The sequence below is a fragment of the Lynx canadensis genome, chromosome E3, assembly GCF_007474595.2.
Source record: "Lynx canadensis isolate LIC74 chromosome E3, mLynCan4.pri.v2, whole genome shotgun sequence".
In the NCBI taxonomy this organism is placed as follows: Eukaryota; Metazoa; Chordata; class Mammalia; order Carnivora; family Felidae; genus Lynx; species Lynx canadensis.
In genome coordinates this window covers 40,339,271-40,357,369 of record NC_044318.1, presented here as the reverse complement: position 1 = coordinate 40,357,369, position 18,099 = coordinate 40,339,271, and the positions used below count along the sequence as shown (strand labels likewise).

Here is an 18,099-nt window from a genome sequence, read left to right as displayed (position 1 = left end):
CTGCGGTCGCGTACGTATCTGGCAACCCACCGGCGGCCCGGGAGCCTAGCGGGATGGTGTTTGGACTCCAGCCACCCTGGCCGCCCTCCCCCGTCCCCAGCCCTGGGTGGGGGGTGCAGGGGGCTGGCAGAGGTCAGGCAGCCTCTCCCTCAGGGAGAGGGGGCGGGGCCGTGGCCGTGGCCTCGCGTGCTTCTGGATGTGCCATTCACATGGTGGGCCCTGCGGGGGAAGGGGTATGGACTGGGTATCTTTTATTTCTGGAAAGACCTGGGTGGTGGGGGGGGGGGGGGCGAGGATTTTCTCTGTCGCCGGACTGCTTCTGTCTCAAACATCTGACACCTGGGTGGAGGGGTCGGGGCCGCTTCAGTCTAGCGGGGTCACGTGCGACAAGGAGCGTGGATCTCATCCGAGTTCATCCCGGCCGATCAACTGACAGCATCCTTCAGGGCGAGGCAGAACATTCTGGAATGGCTGTGGAAATCCTTTCAAGAAGCTCTTGGCTGAAGAGACTGTGCTGCTTGGGGCGGGCGTGGTGGGAGGGGTTGGGCAGCCCGAAAAGGGAAGAGGTGAGCATTAGAAGCGAAGGCAGCGGTTACGGGGGTCTCCTTTCTTTGTGGTGAACGTAGGGCTGCCTGGACCCCGTTTCCAGGAGCCACGCCCCCCGTAGGAGCTGGGCCCGCGGCACCTGCGGGGCGGTCCCGCGTCAGCCGGGAGGCCGGACGCACACACTGAACCGCTATTTCCTAACTCACAGGGACAGGCGTCAAAACGAACCACTGTCCAAGGTGACTTAACTTTTCTCCTCAGAGTCCAATAGGGTCGTTGCTGCTTTGGGGTAATTGCTTTGATTTGAGAAGAATAAATGTGAGAAGCCTTTGTGCTGGGCTTGGAAGGTGTAGATCCCGGAGGAAAACGCTTCACAAACACGGTGCTCGCCCCGCGGCTGCATCAGGGCTGGCGGCTCTGGTGGGAACGGGTCCCTGTGGGGGACCCCGGGAGCTCTGGCGGGACGTTAGGCAGGAGATCCCCACGGCGACCCCAGGCGCCCGCGGCTCGGCTCTTCGGGCCTGTGGGCTGGTGCAGATCTGAGGTGGGCCGGGCGGAGGGCTGGCGTGAGAGGGATCCTCGGCCACCCCGGTCCAGGGCGCGGAAGGCTCTGGCACCCCCCTCACCCCTGCAGGGGACTTCCGGGCCCCCTATTCTCAGGCTCCCCTCACCCCTGCGGAGAACTGGCGGGGGCCCAGGAGAGCCGGGGCCGTCTGGGGAATATCTGTCCCCCCCCCCCCCCCCCGCTTTATGGGGTGGACACAGAATAAACGTATTATACACCGAAGGTGCACAACATGCCAATTGTGACGTCTGGCCCACGAGGAAAGCACCCGTCACCGCTGCCCCCGAGCACCCCCACTGGGCCCAGCCCCTGCACGAGTGATCTGGAGACCCAGGCGTGCCGCTGCCCTCCCCTCTGCAAACAAGGGGGACTCACCCGCCCACCCGCTCCAGAGAGCTGCTCAGTCTGGCCCTGACCCGGTGTAGACACTCGTTCCATGATGGGGGCTCCACCGCGGTGTTGATGGGACGCCCCCCCGCCCCGCCTCTGCCCCATCATCTGCTGGTTGCTCCTGTTTGCTTTGCATTTTTCTTGTGGTAAAACACACATAACGGAAATCACCATCTCGACCGCTTCTGAGTGAGCAGCTCAGGGGCACCGAGCACATTCACGCTGCTGTGCGGCCGCCCCACCGTCTGGCTCCAGCACGTCCCATCTCCCCACACTGAGACTCTGTCCTCATTACACACAGACCCCTACCTGCTCCGCCAGCCCCGGCCCCACCGTCTCCTCCGTGTCCGTGAGTCTGGCGACCCCGGGGCCTCGTGGGAGTGGGTCCCAGTGCGTGTCCTCCCGTGTCCCTGAGTCTGACGACCCGAGACCTCGAGTGAGTGGGTCCCGGTGCGTGTCCTCCCGTGTCCCTGAGTCTGACGACCCGGGACCTCGTGGGAGTGGGTCCCGGTGTGTGTCCTCCCGTGTCCGTGAGTCTGACGACCCCGGGGCCTCGTGGGAGTGGGTCCCGGTGCGTGTCCTCCCGTGTCCGTGAGTCTGACGACCCCGGGACCTCGTGGGAGTGCGTCTCAGTGCACGTCCTCCCGTGTCCGTGAGTGTGACGACCCCGGGGCCTCATGGGAGTGGGTCCCGGTGAGTGTCCTCCCGTGTCTGGCTCGTGTCACTCACCGTGGTGTCTGCAGGGTCCGCCCATGTTGGAGCAGGTGCGAGAACTTCCTTCCTTTTTAAGGCCGAATAGTGTTTCGTGGGTGGATGGCACGTGTTGTGTTGTCCGTTCATCCATGGTGGACACTTCCAAGTTTGGGGTCCCGTTTCTTGCCGGCTGCATCTCCAAAGAGCTCAGCCTCCAGCCTGCATGGGCTTCGGGAGGAGCCTCTGCAGACGTCCATCAAGGGTCCCAGACGTTGCGGGTGAGGAGGGGGCAGCTGGGCCCCTGAACGTCGGCTCCCATGGCCACAGCGCCCTTCCTCTTGGTTGTGAGGGAAGGAGCCCCTGGGGGCCGGCGGGTGGCTCTTGGTCCCGTCACACCACTGGCCCCCAAACCAGAAGCAAGCTCCCAGGGCCGCTGGGACACCCACCCCCAGGGCAGACACACGAGAGGCTGAAGGTCCGTTCCCAGGGCAGGGGTCCTGGCTCATGGCCACCTAATGTCACCTGTCAGGGACATTCCTGCTGGATAAGCACTGATTTCACTAAACAAGGACGCTCTCCGGGGGGCACCGGAAGGGGAAGCTTGGCGGGGGGCCAATGGTCACTGCAGGAGGTCAACAGAAACACCTGCCTGAACGTTTCTCGGACACGAGTCCCAGGAAGGACGCTTCCTTGGAGGGTGGGGCAGGGTGATGGCGTCGGCAGTGACGGCCGGGAAGTCTGGTCGCTCCCTCACCCATTCTCGATGGAGCGCTCGAGATGGTCTCCAGGAGGGACGCGGGGAACTTTGGTGAGAACAGACATTAAGGTGACAACGAACTTCTTTACCATTTTCCTTCCAAAATGCTTTGCCGTGAGCTCGGCCCCGCGAGGCTCTGTCTCTGCTCCCCGGAACGCATCTGACACCTGCACACGCTGTGTGGCCGCAGTCCCCGAAGGCGCCCTTGCCCCTGGGCGCTCTGTCACCGCAGGTGAGCAAGCTCACCGTTCCCAGAATCTCGTGTCAGTGGAACAGCGGTCTGAGGTCCCCCTTGTGGTCCGAGGTCCCCTGCCCAGTGCAACGCTGTGGCCTGTGTCAGCGTTTCTGTCCTTGTACTGCTGAGTGCTGTTTGCCTTGGTGTCCCGGTCACCTGCTGCTGGACGTCTGGGTTGTTTCCGGCTTGGGGGTGCCGACGGGCAAACAGTGCCACGGTCAAGCTTCCTGGCCCAGGGGCCCCACACAGACCTTGGTGAGTCAGGGACTCACAGACCGTCCTTCAGCACGCACGGCCCCCACCCCACGCCGTGGCCTGGCCCCGGGGCTCAGACTCTCCCACGTCACTGTCCCGGGGGCCTCATCCATGCCGTCTCTGACAGACACCCCCAGCAAGTGACGTTGGTCCCGGTGCGCCCAGGTGACATGTCTGTGTCTCCTCGCTCTGCCAGGGGGAACCTTGCAGTAGACAGCACTTTATGCCCTGGAAGGAGCCCTTAGAGAGGAAAGAGCCCTCTCCCATCTGGTATCGGGAGCGTTTGTGCTCAAGTGAAGGGAGTGCCCTGGTCTCCCGACTGTTTCCATTAACAGATGATGAGGACTTGGGACCCATCACATTCCCCTTTTCAACTTGGCTGCCAGGAAACCCAGAGCTATGGTTCTTGATCAACCCTGATTCCTTAAAAAAAAAAAAAAAAAAAAAAAGCCTTTGCTAGCTTATGGGTCTTCCTTTGTGTGTCTACTTTTCAATGTATTTTTTAATGTTTACTTTTGAGAGACAGAGAACACAAGCAGGGGAGGGGGAAAGAGAGGGGGAGACACAGAATCCCAAGCAGGCTCCAGGCTCCGAGCTGTCAGCACAGAGCCTGACGTGGGGCTCGAACCCACAAACTGCAAGCTCATGACCTGAGCCGAAGTCAGGTGCTCAACGGACTGAGCCCCCCAGGCGCCCCTTAATGTGTTTTTTGGGTGCCTCCTCAAAGGTTAGGCACTGTGAGGCTGGCACCCCGATTGCTTGACGCCCCCAAATTATCTGTGGAGCCGTGATGCCAACACATCGGATTGGTGACGCACTCACAGGCCTGCGCCAACTCGGGGTTCCAAAGTGCCTCCTGTTCGGGATCTCACTGATGCCTGGAGGGTCGGGACCTCCCCTCTGTCTCTAAAAGCCAACGAGGGGGCGGCCAGGTGCTCTGGCCCGGAAGTGGGTGTGTGTGTGCACGTGGCGGGGTTTCAGCTGCACCAGTGGGAGGGGCGGAGCCAGATGCCCCCGGGGAGTGGCGGAGTATCACCCCTGCCCCTGGGGGGGGCGCAGGGGAGGCGTGGGTGTTGGGTGGGAGGTGGGGCCGCATGACCCTCAGAACCCAGGGGTGTGGGTTACAGGTGAGAGAGGGGAGGTCCCAAGCACCAGCCCAGGGCCCTCTGGACGCCTGGGCCCCTCCTGGCCTGGGGAACCCTCACCTTGAGGCCTGACCCCATCAAGGAGAAGCGTCCCTCGGCACGGGTGGTTCACGGTCCCCGAAGCTCAAGTGAAAGCAGAAACCGAGGCTGGGGACACTGCTGGGAGGGGACGCCTCGGGGGAAGGCCTGGCTGGAAAGGCCAGGCCAGGTGCGACCACAGCGAGGCCCCAGGCCTTCTTCTGGAATAAGGGGTCTACGCACAGGCCAGGAGCCCGTGACTCACTGTCGGCACCGTGACAGGACACAACCAGTTCACCTTACACGCCTTCGTGCTGTCCTGGTGGTCTACTGCACGCGCCCCAGCAACAGGTTTACAAACCTGCAAGGTGAGGACCCGGTGGTGACAGCTCACCTCTGCTTCGCACGGTGTCACCTGAGGTGGAAGCCCCTGGAGGGCCTGCCATCACCCAGGTGGCTCCCCACACAGCCTCCCCATCCGGCAGGGGCTTCCCACGTGAAGGCCGCCAAGTCCCAAGGGCACACGTCCAGAGGGCGCCGCCTGCCTCCGCCTCCTGTCCTGGCCTCACAGCCGCACGGCTCCACGCATGCCTCATCCCATGCTGGAGACTGACCCGCGTCCCCGCGGGCAGAGCGCCAAAGCCTGGGTGGATGAGTTTTAAAACCACCACATCTCCACCACCCTGTGATTCTCCACGTACAGGTGCCGGGAAGTGCAGGCCTCCTGAAGGCGGTCCCGGCACCGGCCGCCCACCGACTTCCCCCACTCGCTGAGGAGGTGTGGGCCGCGGTGCCCTGAGCGCAGCCTCCGGGGCACTGGGAGCCCCGTGACTTCTGGGGAGCTCAACGCACCCAGCGCTCCTCTCGGCATAGAACGAGCCTGTCCCGGGTCCGTGCAGACAGCGGCCTGCAGAGCAAGTGCTGGGCACCCGCAGGCAAAAGCGCCACACGGGGAGTCTCGCCAGGACGCCGTCCTGGGGGGGCTACGGCCACGGCCTGACGCACGTTCGTGGTCAATCAACGCACAAATGAGAACGAAACACACAGAACGAGAGCCACGGCCGACACAGGATGGTTTTACTGCAAACAGGAGTGGAAAAGGTCGGTGAACGCAGGCAGGTGACCAGGCAGCCCTGGCCGCCACCGGAGGGACCGCCCTCAGCCCCCAACAGGGACGGACCACTGCTGGCGGGAAGGGCTGGCTCTGGTGGATTTCTGAGTCATTCCAGTAGAAAACAGGCCTTTCCCTCGGCTTCCCTGTGGGCTCTGAGGCCACGCAGAGGCCAGGCCAGTGTCTCTAGGTTGCCCCCCAAGTGCTCCCGTTCGGTTGCGAAGGCGTGAAAACCTGTCATCGTGGAGTCAGTCCTCCCGAGGGCCAGGGGCCCGGCCCCCGGAAGTCCCCGGGCCCACCGGCCGCTGCCCTGTTGCGACCCCGCTTGCCCCTCGCTGGGGCCCCACTGCCGGGAGGACACTGTCGCCCTCACCGAGAGGCCCGGGACCGCCTGGGGCCGTGGCAGTGACCCGGCCCGCCGGCAGCCCTAGGACAGCAGCTGTAGCACCTGCCGGACGCGCTGGATGGTCCCCAGCGGGAGGGTGTCCGCGCCCCTGGCCTCGTCTGACTTCTGCATCAGGGCCTCGGCCTTCTGCACCGTCAGCTCTCGGGCCCGGCCCCTCAGCCCCTCCAGGTAGGCCAGCAGGGTGGAGAAGAGCTCGTCGGGAACCTGGTGGGGGAAGAGGACCAGAGCGTCAGGGGCCGGGCGGGGTGACGTGACGAGCGTGGACACTGAGCGGGCCCGGGCGTCAGGCGGCTCACCGCCTCCTCCTCCAGGCAGCAGAGCTTGGCGTCATCTCGGCCCCGGGCACGCCGACGGTGCGGGGCCCCGTGTGCCGCACCCCTGTTCCCACCCCGTGCCGCTGCTGTGGGACCACGGGGCTGGGGGAGGCGGGGAGGGCAGGCCAGTCTCCCGGTCTTTTTCGAGGGCTCGGGGCCCTGCAGCCATTGGATGTCACCCCCTCCCGAAAGGCCAGCCGGTCGACAGTTAACAGGCGTGTTTGTGAGGAGAGAAATCTTCTGAGAGACACACACACACACACACACACACACACACACACACACACACACCCCGGGGGTCTGAGGGTGGAGCCCCCGCCGATAAAACCGAGTTCTGGCTCCCCGACCCCAGGCTCGGCTGGTCCCGTCCCGAGGGGAGAGTGAAGGGGCAGCCGGGTCCGCTCACAAAGCAGGTAGTGACTCACAGGCCTCAACTCCAAAGCTTCAGCAGTGGAGGCAGAGGCAGAGACAGGCACGCGGGGCAAGGGGACAGAGCCAGGCCCAGGCAGGAACCGCTCCATCCATGGTCAGCCGGCTCTCGACAAGGGCGCCCAGACCATTCGATGGGGAAGGGGGCCCCCACATCACTCCCCTCGCATGCGGACCCTCTCCCACCCCTTGTTGAACCCCCCACCTCCCTGCACAGGCTTCCCCGGTGTTGGCGGCCAAGCCTGTGTCCTGCAGCAAGACTAGAAGATTCTACCGTGAAATTGAGGACACAGGAGAGAAAACCCAGATCCTGAGCCCAGCCCATCAGCTCAGGATCTGGGTCTCAGCTCAGGACACGGGCCCCTGGGGTGCGCACAGCCCTGGCCAGGTTTCCAGGCCCTTCCTGACCCCACAGGGCATCACGTCAGAACAAAGTGTCTGATCTCAAAGTCAGAGACCAAGCAAACAAACCAAAAGCGACCTGAACAGATAAATGTCGTGCGGAGAGAAGGGGACTTCAAAGTGGTGTTACTGACATCCTCGAGAAGTAAGGAAACACGATCCACTGAGAACATGAGAGAAGAACACCGCCGAGAACGGCTGTGTCTTCAGCGACACGGGTCACAGTCTGTCTTTGGTCACAGGGCCATCCTGCTCTGACCGGCCCCTCCCCAACGCCTGTGACACTGAGCTCCTCGACACTCGCTCAAAGGCCACCTGCATCGTCTGCTCTGGACAGAGGTTGACGCACACCCTTTGTCCGTTTTAGAGTTGGGCTGCCCTTCTGTCGACCTAGAAAAGCTCCCACAGTCCGTGAGATCGGGGTCTGCGCCCACCTCCTCCCTCCTGTGGGTGGGTGGGTGGCCATCTCCCCGCCCGCCAGTCTGAGTCTGCGGTCACTGTGCTGGGGCAGTCAGCGCCTGTGCCCGACCTGAGGCCACACAGGTGCCCCCACATTTGCTTCTGGGAGCTGTAGTTTCAGCCCCGACATCCGGGGCCTCGACCCACTTTGAGGGCTGCTGACAGAGGTCCGGTGGGGTCACCTTCCTTCCTTGACACGTGCAAATCCAGCTGGCAAAACTCCGCTTGCGGAGGAGGCCATTCTTTCCCCATCGAATGGTGGTGGCTCCCTCTGCCTCTGTGGACCCTGAGCGTACTCGTTCCCTTCCGGGCTTTCTATTCCCCTCCCTTGTCAGTCCACCCCCACGGGGGTCGGATGTGGCTTCTGTCTCATCCGTGAAACCGAATCGCAGATCCTGCTCCCGACAGGAAGTGCTCATGCACACCCACGCACACACGCAGACACGTGGCGGCCATGAGGTCAGGCCCGTGCGCCTCAGGGGCTCGAAGTGAGGCTGGGGTGGGGGTGGGGGTGGGGGTTCTTCAAGTAGGCGCACCAGGAAGACAGGGCACGCGTGGGACCACAGAACAGGTTCGTCTCACGTCACGGCCTCTGCTGTTCCTGCGGGCAGCACCGGGGCGCCACTGCTGCCACGGTCCAGCCAAGGAGGGTCCGGCACTCTGCTCCGGGGCCACACACAGCCGGCGGGGCACGTGGGCGGGACGGCAGGACGCCCACAAAGGGAAGCGGGGCTCGGTGTGGGGCCAGGAGACGGCACCGTCTAGCGTCTGGGGGCCGGAGCAACCAGGACCCCCAGCTTTGGCCCCGGGGTCCCCTCCTGTTCCTGCCAGCAGCCTGCTGAGTCACGCAGGCCCGGGAGCGTCTGCGGAACCAAGGGCCGGGCACACAGTTCCCAGGGGCCCTTCCCCCTTCCCCGCCTCCGCGACTCCCCTCCTACCCCCCCACCCCTAGGCGCCTCGGCCAGTCATCCGCTGCGGTCCAGGGCTTTCTTCTATCCCACTGCCTGTGCTGGACCCCAAGTGAACCCTGACCCTGACCTCAGGGGGCTCACCAGAGACCAATGAATCCATCGGCCCCTCCACAAAGGCCCCGGACACCACCCCTCCCCCCAGCTGGGTTCAGGTGCACGTGCCCCGGTTCCCAGGGGAGCCCAGGCAGCTCCGGGGCATTAGGCTCAGAGATGTGGGGGTCCGTGAAAGCCGACGAGCCTTGTCCTTCCAGGTTAACGTCCCAGCGGGGCAGATGGCTAAGTAAATGACAGGATACCGAGAAGGTGCCAAGTCCATCCACTGGGGGACAGTCTACTCACAGAAACCGAATTGACACACACACAGAGTTAACCCCAAAGAGACCAAAGGCCTAAAGGTAAGAACAGAAACTACAAAACCCTCACAAGGAAACACTGGGGTAATTCTGCCGACCTTGGGTGAGACCGTGATTTCTTAGTAATGACACCAGACGCACAAGCGACAGAAAAAAAAGACAAAAATCAGGCTTTGTCAAAATTATGACACGTCCCCAGCCCACCTCCCGGCGTGCAGTGACCAGGTGGTCTCCAGGGGCCTCAGGAAGCAAGGCCTCGGTTCCCGAGGTGCCTAGGCCCCTCCTCAGGGCACAGCGAGCCCACACAGGCTGGGAGTGGCTGTCAGGCCACCATCACCTGCCAGCACCTTGAGGCCCCGGGGGGGAAGGGGGCGGGCAGGGTGGTCAGGACACAGGTCTCTGTCCACAGCTGCCCGCTGGCTCCGTGTGTGTGACACCTGCTCCAGAGAGTCCCAGGGACGCTGTGTCCGCGGGGCCCGGGCTTCTGGGCACAGAAGTCTGGTGATGTGCTGGGGGGAGGGGGTGTGGGCCCTGAGCTATGGCGAGTGGGGAGCGGCCACGGATCGGCGCGGGACAGGGGGGTCACGGGGAAGGAAGGGTGGGATGTCACGCCCCAGTGCGGGCTCTGCGGTGGGTCACAAGGCCGGCCCGCGACTCCTGCAGCGGTACAGGCTGGCCCAGCCCTGGCGCCTGTTCGGAAAGCTGTCCCCCCACCCTGATTTCAGAGTCTGGCTCTCAGGCGTGTCCTTCCCCGGTCACGGGCACACAGGCACCCTGGACCTCCCTGTAGCAGGGCCGTCACGCTTGTGACGAAAGCTATACTTGTCAGAACCAACGGCGGTAGCAGGGGGTTATGCAGCCTGGGAGAAGACCCTCGCAGACGTGGATGTGGCTCTGGTGGGGCGGGGGAGGGGGCAGGCGGCCAGGCTCTGCCCAAGGGCAGAAAGCCAGCCGACCAAGGCAGACGAGGGTGGACCAAGGAGCACCACGTGGCAAGCACCAGGGCGACCACTGGCCGGGACGAGAGCTGCCAACGGTGTGGTGACAATCGGGGCGTTTCTAGAATCCCGAAGCAGGTCCACAGCCATGGCCGACTACCGCACGCTCAAACCCAGGTGCCCCCTGAATCATGTGACCGAGGGAGGTCGGCATGGAGCATCTTGCCCCAGCTGCGTTGGGAGGGCACCCCGTGCCCCACCTGCGTCTGATAACTGGCTTCTCCCAGACGCACTCCCCACCCCGCCAGGTGCACACAGCTCTCCTCCCCACCGGGGACGCACGCTCCACCTCCCTCCGCTCACTCACCACGCACACGGCAGTCGCCGTCCTACATCCGCGCGTGCTTCCCCTCCCCCAGCGTGCACACATGATTGCTGTCGGACATGTGCGCACGCGAGCCCCCCCTGCCCTACACCCCCCAGTGTGCACACCCCTGCCCCTGCCCTAACGCCCTCCCAGCGTGCACACCCATGCCCTAACGCCCTCCCAGCGTGCACACCCCTGCTCTAACCACCCCCACCGGGTGTGCACACCCCTGCTCCCAGCCTCATGTACACCCCTGCCCCTCGGTGCACACCCCTGCCCTCACCTCCCCCCAGCATGCACACCCCTGCCCTAAAGCCCTCCCAGCGTGCACACACCTGCCCTAACCATCCCCCCCCACCGCCGTGTGCACACCCCTGTCCAAACCACCCACAGCGTGTACACCCCTGCTCCCCCACCCCGCCCCACCGGTGCACATACCTGGTCGTTGTCATACATGTGCAGTAGCAGCCAGGTCTGCCTCGTCTTCTGGAACTTCCACTCCTCGTGCTTCTGGGCCCAGCTGGGAAGCAAGGACAGGACACGTCAGGCGCCGGCGCGAACTGACAGAGGGTCTGTGCACCAGGTGTGTGGAGGCCCCTCCCCAGCTGGAGGGCGGCAGACGAGGAGCAGCGGAGGGGGCTCAGGGGCCTGGCGCTGGGAGGACGCCTCACTCCCGAGCGCCTGCCTCCACGTCCGCGCCAGACGGCCCGGGCACCCGGAGGCTCCTGAAATCAGCCGCTCCCGCGTCAGCCTTCACCGTGTGCCCGCCAGAGCGGGGACGGCCTTCCAACCGAGAGCTGTGTGTGGAGGGTGAGGGAGAGCAGCCCGGGGGGAGCCAGGAACCCTGACCCCGAGGGTCGTGCTGGTGTGGGCCACCTGAGGCCGTGTGACCCCCCCACCCCAGCCCCCACCCAACCCGCGGCCACGAGGCCAGCCTGCTGACAAGCAGGAGGAAGAGAAGGGCGGCGTGTCTGGGACTCGGGGGCACCGAGGGGTGTGGGCAGGAGGGCGGGGGGTGAGCCCCCAGGGTGTGTGATGTGCCCTAGCTGCAGCCTCGACTAGAGGGACAGTAGCTCGCGGGGCCGAGGTGGAGTCACTCTTACTCGACTTCACACACACGGTCACGTGACAGCAGAGCCGCCTGAGCCCCGCCCCACGTCTGCCGGGGACCACGGGCACTCTGCGTGGCAGCCACAGAGCAGGACCTGAGCCAGACCGGGTCCCTGCTCCCATCCCGCTGGGGACCCGTGGTTTCACATCTGGGATCTGGCCCTGGAGACTGACCGGCGCCCCTACAAAGCGGTGTGCCTTCAGGGCACCACGACCCGGACTCCCGCACCCGCAGGTGTGGCCCTCGGCCTGTGCCCGGAACGAGTGCGCGGCACGGCAGAAATCGGGCCGTGGTCATTACAGGAGGCCCGGAGGAAGAGCCCAAGAGCCGCCAGGCCGGGCGCTGTGCCTGGCTGAACCCTGCGGGTTAACCCGAGGGGCCCCTGCCCCGTGCTGGTTATCGAGTGACTGCGCCGGCTCACACCGTCCGTCGCCCACTCTGCTGGGGGGAGGGGGGTCTTCAAAAAATGGGTTTGCCAGATGGCGCGACGTTGAGTAGAAGGAGCCGCAGAGCCATAAAAACAGGACACGGAGGCTGATGCAGTCTGGTTCCAGCAAGCAACCCCCTGGAGCCGACGGTCCACGAAGCCCTGGCCAGGCCTCCCATGAGCAGCCTTCCCAGCAAGTCCTGTGGCCACAGCTCCTGTAGGCCCTGGGCTCGTCCGGCCCTGAGGAGTGGCTGTCTTGGGGTCTGCTCCTCCCGGGTCTTGGGTTTCGACTTACTAGCAAGCCCTTTGCCGTGCTTACTCATTCTTTACAATAAACCTTCTCTGTTCAAATTGCCACTTGGTTCCACTGACCACCTGCACGCTGGCCAATTCCCCTGCCCTGGAAGATGGCACACGACCTCCCCCAGGGTCTGTGGGATCCATCCTGGGCTGACGGAGGGTGTGGAGGTGCCGAGCTCCACTGCCTGGGACCTGGGGCTCCACGGACCTGGCTGCCATGGCCACGGCATCGACAACACGGACGGGCCGTGTGCCTGACCCGAGCCAGGGCTCTGGTCTAGCTTAGGCTCAACCCCCCTTGTGGTCACCTGAACCCCCAGACAGTGCTACGGTGGCTTCAGAGCTGCCGTGTGGGCCCAAAGGAAGCAAGGGGCACTGGCTGGGAGCCCCAAGCCCCTAGGCCACGACAGGCAGAGAGGAGGCCCCCAGACCAGGACGACGAGGACACAGGAGTGAAGTTGGGGATGACGGACATGAACAAGCCAGCCCGCCTCTCCAGGCTCCTGCTCTGTCTCAGAGACGCCTCCCTGAGAGGCAGGACCCGTGGGGATAGAGAATCTGAGAGACCAGGGTCCACGGGGAGGGAGCGGGGACCCCGCGCCGGGCGGGCTCCCTGGTGGTAAGGGCTGAGCCCCACCCTCTCGAGGGGGTACGGAGTCGTCAGTGGCTCCCAGAGAACGTGGCTCCGTGAGGTCACGGGTGAAGGACGCTTCAACACCCAGACGGGCAGAAGCACGTGCAGCTGCTGTACAGGCCCCCGGCCCCCGGCCGCCCAGAGACACGTGTGTCCCACGGGCCCCGCCTGAGCCCCAACATCGGGCAGGTTCTGGAGCCCCTGGGCCGGTGAATGTGTCTCTATCTCCACCAACCTGTCCCCAAGGCCACGGTCTTCAGGGAAACCCTAAGAACCCGGCCCCAGGCCTCACACGTGCCAACCCCCACGTTCCAGCCGGCAGTGCCATCGCGGCCTAGAGCAGCCCGTGCTCTCGCGGCAATCAGACAACTCGTGGATTTCGTACGGCCCGGTCTGCACGGCAGAAATCTCTCAGCTCACGGGAAGCTGGAATCGGCTGGCCGGCCCAGGCCCCGGGCGTAAACGAGGGATGGGGCCCAGCAGCCTCTCGTCCCTGGAAGGCAGGCCCTGAGTCGCTGAGGCCGCGCGCCCCGCTGACCCCCGCTTACGCAGCACCTGATTGAGTCCCGGCCTGCGCTGCGGATGGGGCTGGGGGCCGGGCGCCCAGCGGGACAGGACACCCCGTGAGGGAGGAGCTGCCGTGTCTGGCTCAGTCGGTGGGAGGGGCCCCGGTGGAAGAGGGAAGAGACAGCCAGAGTCCGTCTCCCTGCCCCCAGCCCGGCGAGGGGTTGGTGCGGGGTCTCAGGGGAGAGCGTGCTGGCTGCCTCGGCCCTGGGTCTGACATCCCACAGGGGCCAGGCTGCCCTCGGGGCTCCCGCGGGCCCAGAGACCACCGCTACCATTCCAAGCACACGCATGGGGTGCAGCTCCCGCCACACAAGACCTACAGCTGCCAGGCACGGGGACGCCGGGCGGCCACAGGAGCCCGCGCGGGCTGGAGGCGAGGCCGGAAGCGAGACCCAGACGGCAGAGGACAGGCGGCCTACCACAACACGTATGGCGTCCCCGGGCCGGCCTCTAGGTAATGGGGCATCCGGACAGGACAGGCCCCCGGTGGGTGAATGCCAGGGAGCTGGGCAGTCCACGCCGCGGCGGGAGGCGTGGCCTCGGGAGTGAAGACCGGGTCCGCAGCCAGGCCTCTTGCCGTCCACACGGGGTCTACGCAAAGAGCGGCCGCAGGCCTCTAGCCTGTCCTCACCCCCGCCCACCGCAGGCGGGCTCTGCGCCCGTGACACAGCCTGAGGTCCACTCCGTGGCTGGCCTGTCCCCCGGCTCCTCTGTTCAGCCCCGGCCCCGCGGCCTCCTGTGTCCAGCCGTGACCCGTGCGCGCTCACAGAAACACGCGTGGGCTCTCAGACTGACAGCCGAGACCACAGAGGACGACTCTCTCGCTCGAGGACCCACACTGACAAGCAGCAGGCTGGCTCCAGCCCAGGCCCTGCCATCCCCAAGGCTGGTGCCCCACGCCGTGCTGACAGCCCCACTGAGCCGGGGACCCCACACCCGCACGCCAGCGGAGGGAGTAGCAGGCATCTGTCCTCAAGTCCCAGTGGGCCCCCACCCACGCGCTCCTGCCCTCTCTGGCCACCAACCGGGGACGGCCTTCAGCTCTGACCTCAGAGAACAGGGCTGCACGGACGGCATTCTCGAGCTGCTGCTGTGTGTGGTCCCTGCAGGGCTCACCCCTCTAGACCCATGACATGCAGCAGGGCCAATCCAGCCTCTGCCAGGGCTACGGGGGCTGGCGATGCCCCTGCACCCCTGCTGAGTTTAGGGAGGGAGGCCGGGAGAGTCGAGCCAGAGACCTGGTCCCAGCACATGCAGATTCCCCAGCTGCACCCCAGAGCCCAGACCCAGCTCTCTCTTCGCTGGGACGTGTGCGAGCATGTGCCCGGGTGACACCAACACTGGGGGCTGGACTCCTTAAGGGGTGCTGGTTCCAGCCCCGTCCACTGTGCCCAGCAGCCAAGAGTGCAGAGGCCCCAGGGTCCCACGTCGCTCAGAATTACACATCCCTGAGGCTGGGGACGGGGACCAGCGGACAGGGTCCTCCTCACTGGGGCCAGGCTGCGGGACCCTCAGTTCTCTGCCCTGAGGAGGCCAGCCAGCTGGTGTGCTGGATTCCTGCCCCCAACGCAGCCACGCCCGGGGCCAGCAGGTGGAGTCACGGAGCTGGGACCGGGGGGCACTCGCCTTCCTGGCTGAGTCCTTCCAGGGACCCCTCTGGGGAGGAGCCAAGAGGGCGCCGCTCGGCAGCCCCCTGGGTTATCGGCATTTTTGGTTTAACACGTACAGGATGCGAACGAGGAACACAGCGAGACACGGCCCCACAGCCACCCGCGTGGCTGTCATCAGCGAGGGCGGGCGCGGACGGGCGGAAGTCGGGGCCCTTGCCGGCGGGGCTGTTAACGTGGCGCAGCCGCCGTGGGCAGGTCTGCAGCTCCTGCAAAAACGGGGTCCCTGGCAATCCCGCTCCGAGGCTGTGCCCGAGACCGAGGAAGACACGTCCCCACAAGATCCCGTACGCGGACACACACCACAGCATCAGCCACAACGGCCCCGCGCCCGAAACAACCCGAACGCCCACGAGCGGGTGAGCGGATAAACGAGACGTGGCGTATGCGTGCGCTGCGTGGTATCTGGCCGTAAAGAGAAAGGGACGCCTGACACGTGCTGCAACGTGGGTGGGCCTCAAACGTTTCGCCGAGCGAAGGAAGCGCTTCGCAAAAGGCCACGCTGTGCGTGACTGCCACGTGCGCAATCGTCCGGAATCGACGCGCCCACAGAGACACGGGGTGGACGAGGGCTTGGGTGGAGGCGGGCGGGGTGGGGCAGTCTGAGGGGAACGGGGAGTGAGTGCCGGGAGCAGGGGCTGCTGCTGGAGTCAAAGGAGTTCGGCGGCGGCCGGGGCGGCTGCGCATACACCGCTCCCCACGATCAACGCACAGATGAGTGCGTCCGAGCTGGGTCTCCCCAGGGAAGCCCGTCTTGGTGCTGGCCGCTGATGCCACTGGACGGACCCCACTTCCGGAGGAGGAAAACCATTGTGGGCGGCGGGGGCGGGGGGAGGCTGCTGGAACCCGTGACTTTACTTCCCCGCAGGTTCCTCTGCCAACAGAAGCCAGCGATTTCACTGGGGCCTGGCTCTTCCAGGAGCTCCTAGAGAGGCTTGCACAGAGCTGTTGGCAAATGCCAGGCTCTGCCTGCCGTGGGAACAGGGTAAACCAGGGTCTGCCAGGCACCCCGAGGGCTCGAGTGGGCACTAGGGGTGGTGGTTCTGTGGTGACGCCCACCAGGGCAGGTCCCAGGCTGCAGGGACACCACTGGCCCCAGGAGCCAGATTTGGAGCAGCTCACCCGAGCCCCCGTCCCTCCCGGTACACCAGAGACCCTCCAGACCCGGCCAGGCCCTGCGTGAGAGGGCCGTCTTACCCACGGAGGTAGTCCAGGGCCAGCTGGGCCCCGGAGGGCTTGGCCGGGACGCTCGGGGCTGCGTCCTTCCGAAGCTGCTTCCTCTCCTCTTTCCTCCGCTCCTTTTTCAGCTTCCTCTCCAAGACCCTCTTCTCCTCTGGGGTCAGCTCGGGCAGCTCGAGGGCCGTGTCCTGCCTGGCGCCCCAGGCGGCTCCTCCCTGAAAGGCAAGGGAAAACCAGCCTGGAAGGGTGCCCCTCAGCTCCCTGGACCCCCTCCCTCACCCCCAGTACCTGGGGAAGGGGCTGCTCAAAGTCTTGCCCTCCCAGGGACCCAAGAGACCCAGCGCCTGGTGACAAGTCCTGCGGGGAAGGGCCGGGTGTGACTATCTCACCCCAGCACGTGTCAAAGCTCACTGACCTCGGACCTCTCTCCTGATCCTGCACCTGCACTCACGCACTGGGGACAAGGATTTCTGGGCGGAGAGGAGAGCCCCATCCCCCCACAGCCTTGCAGGAGACCTGCCCCTCCTCCTTTCCCTCTCCCCAGCCCCCCAGCCCTGCTGCTGCCCCCACTGTCTGCTGCCCTCAGGCTGCCCGCAGACCAGGTGCACTGAGGCAGGGCTGAGAGCATACTGCTCAAGGCTGGGGGGTGGGGTACCCACAGAGGCCTTTCCACTTAGGAACCCCTCCCGAGGAAGGCCTGGGTGCCTCCCCCAGCAGTTAAGCAGTTGGTGGACGCAGGCTGCCGGCCTCTCGCTCTCCCCTGATAGGGCCGCGGCCTCCTGACACCCCTATTTTCCCAGATACCTTGCGCCCAGCAGTACAGCCCCAACCCGCTCCCCATATCAAACCAAACCAGGCTTTCAACGGGGCGGGGGATCATGACCCCAGGACCTGCACACACGTCCCCTTTCCTGGAAAACCTGGCACATGAGCACTGGTCACTCCGCCTCTGGCCTGGGACCAGGCCACTGCCCCAAGGCCTCCGGAAGGGCAAAGGCTACCCCAGGCACATCCAGCGTTTGCAGACCTCCCCCTCCCCTCCCCTCCCCTCCGCTCCCCTCTCGCCTCCCCAGAGGCCAGCTTACAAAGTGCCAGTGCCTTGACAACCTTTGTGTTCCCACTCGACGCCAGATCTTTCCGGAATCTTCTAAAACAAAAGAGACGCTCTCTCTCCAGCTCCCCCCTCTGCCTCCTTTAAAACCAGCAGTGGGGCCTCCAGGCTGCCCCAGGGAGGCTCCAGCAGCCCTGGCACCATGTACACGCATGTGCACACACATGCACGGCTCCTCTCACATGGGGCTCACAGGCCGCCAGCACACAGGGGGTGCTTCCAGAGGGGGGTCTCTGGACAGACACAGCCCTGGGGCGGCACATGCCCCCTACCCGCGAGCCTAGTTGTCTGAGGCCATCGGGATTTCTGAGGGTTTCCTGAGGTCCAGGGGAGCAGTGGTGACACCATGATGGGAGGCAGGAGGGCAGGCCCGGTGCCCTCCTGGGGTCTCCACCTTGACTGAAGACGTGGCCTCGGGGCCGGCCTAGGAAAGAGGCCAAAACTGCAAGAAACCCAGTGTTTCTCGAGACCACTTCTGTGCGGCCTGTGCTCCAAGCAGGATGGGCGGGAGCAAGACGCCCTTCCTGCCCGTTTCATCCCGGGTCCCAGGGGGCCTGCTGGTGGCCTCTGAGGAGAAGCGGGGTGCAGACCGGCCCACCCGGGCCCTGCTCTTCCAGGGGGTGGGGGCAGAGGTCACGACACCCCAGGAGCGCTCAGGGAAAGCCAAGCCGCTTGCAGGGTCTGGACGCTCGTCCCGAAGGCGAAGGAGGCAGAGTTGGGACCAGAGCCGGAGTCACAGCACGTGAGCA

At 65.2% G+C, this 18,099-nt stretch overlaps 1 protein-coding gene across 1 annotated transcript in view; it reads right to left on the bottom strand.

The window, feature by feature from the left end:
• Positions 1-5,660: 5,660 nt before the first annotated feature.
• Positions 5,661-18,099, bottom strand: part of CE3H7orf50 (chromosome E3 C7orf50 homolog) — a 108,460-nt gene continuing 96,021 nt past the window's right edge. The window contains exons 3-5 of the mRNA XM_030300480.1: positions 16,258-16,454; positions 10,793-10,874; positions 5,661-6,325 (exon numbers count right to left, since the gene is read on the bottom strand). Of these exons, the coding sequence (XP_030156340.1) occupies positions 6,143-6,325; positions 10,793-10,874; positions 16,258-16,454 (462 nt within the window). The 3' untranslated portion in view covers positions 5,661-6,142. The remainder of the gene's footprint in view (positions 6,326-10,792; positions 10,875-16,257; positions 16,455-18,099) is intronic.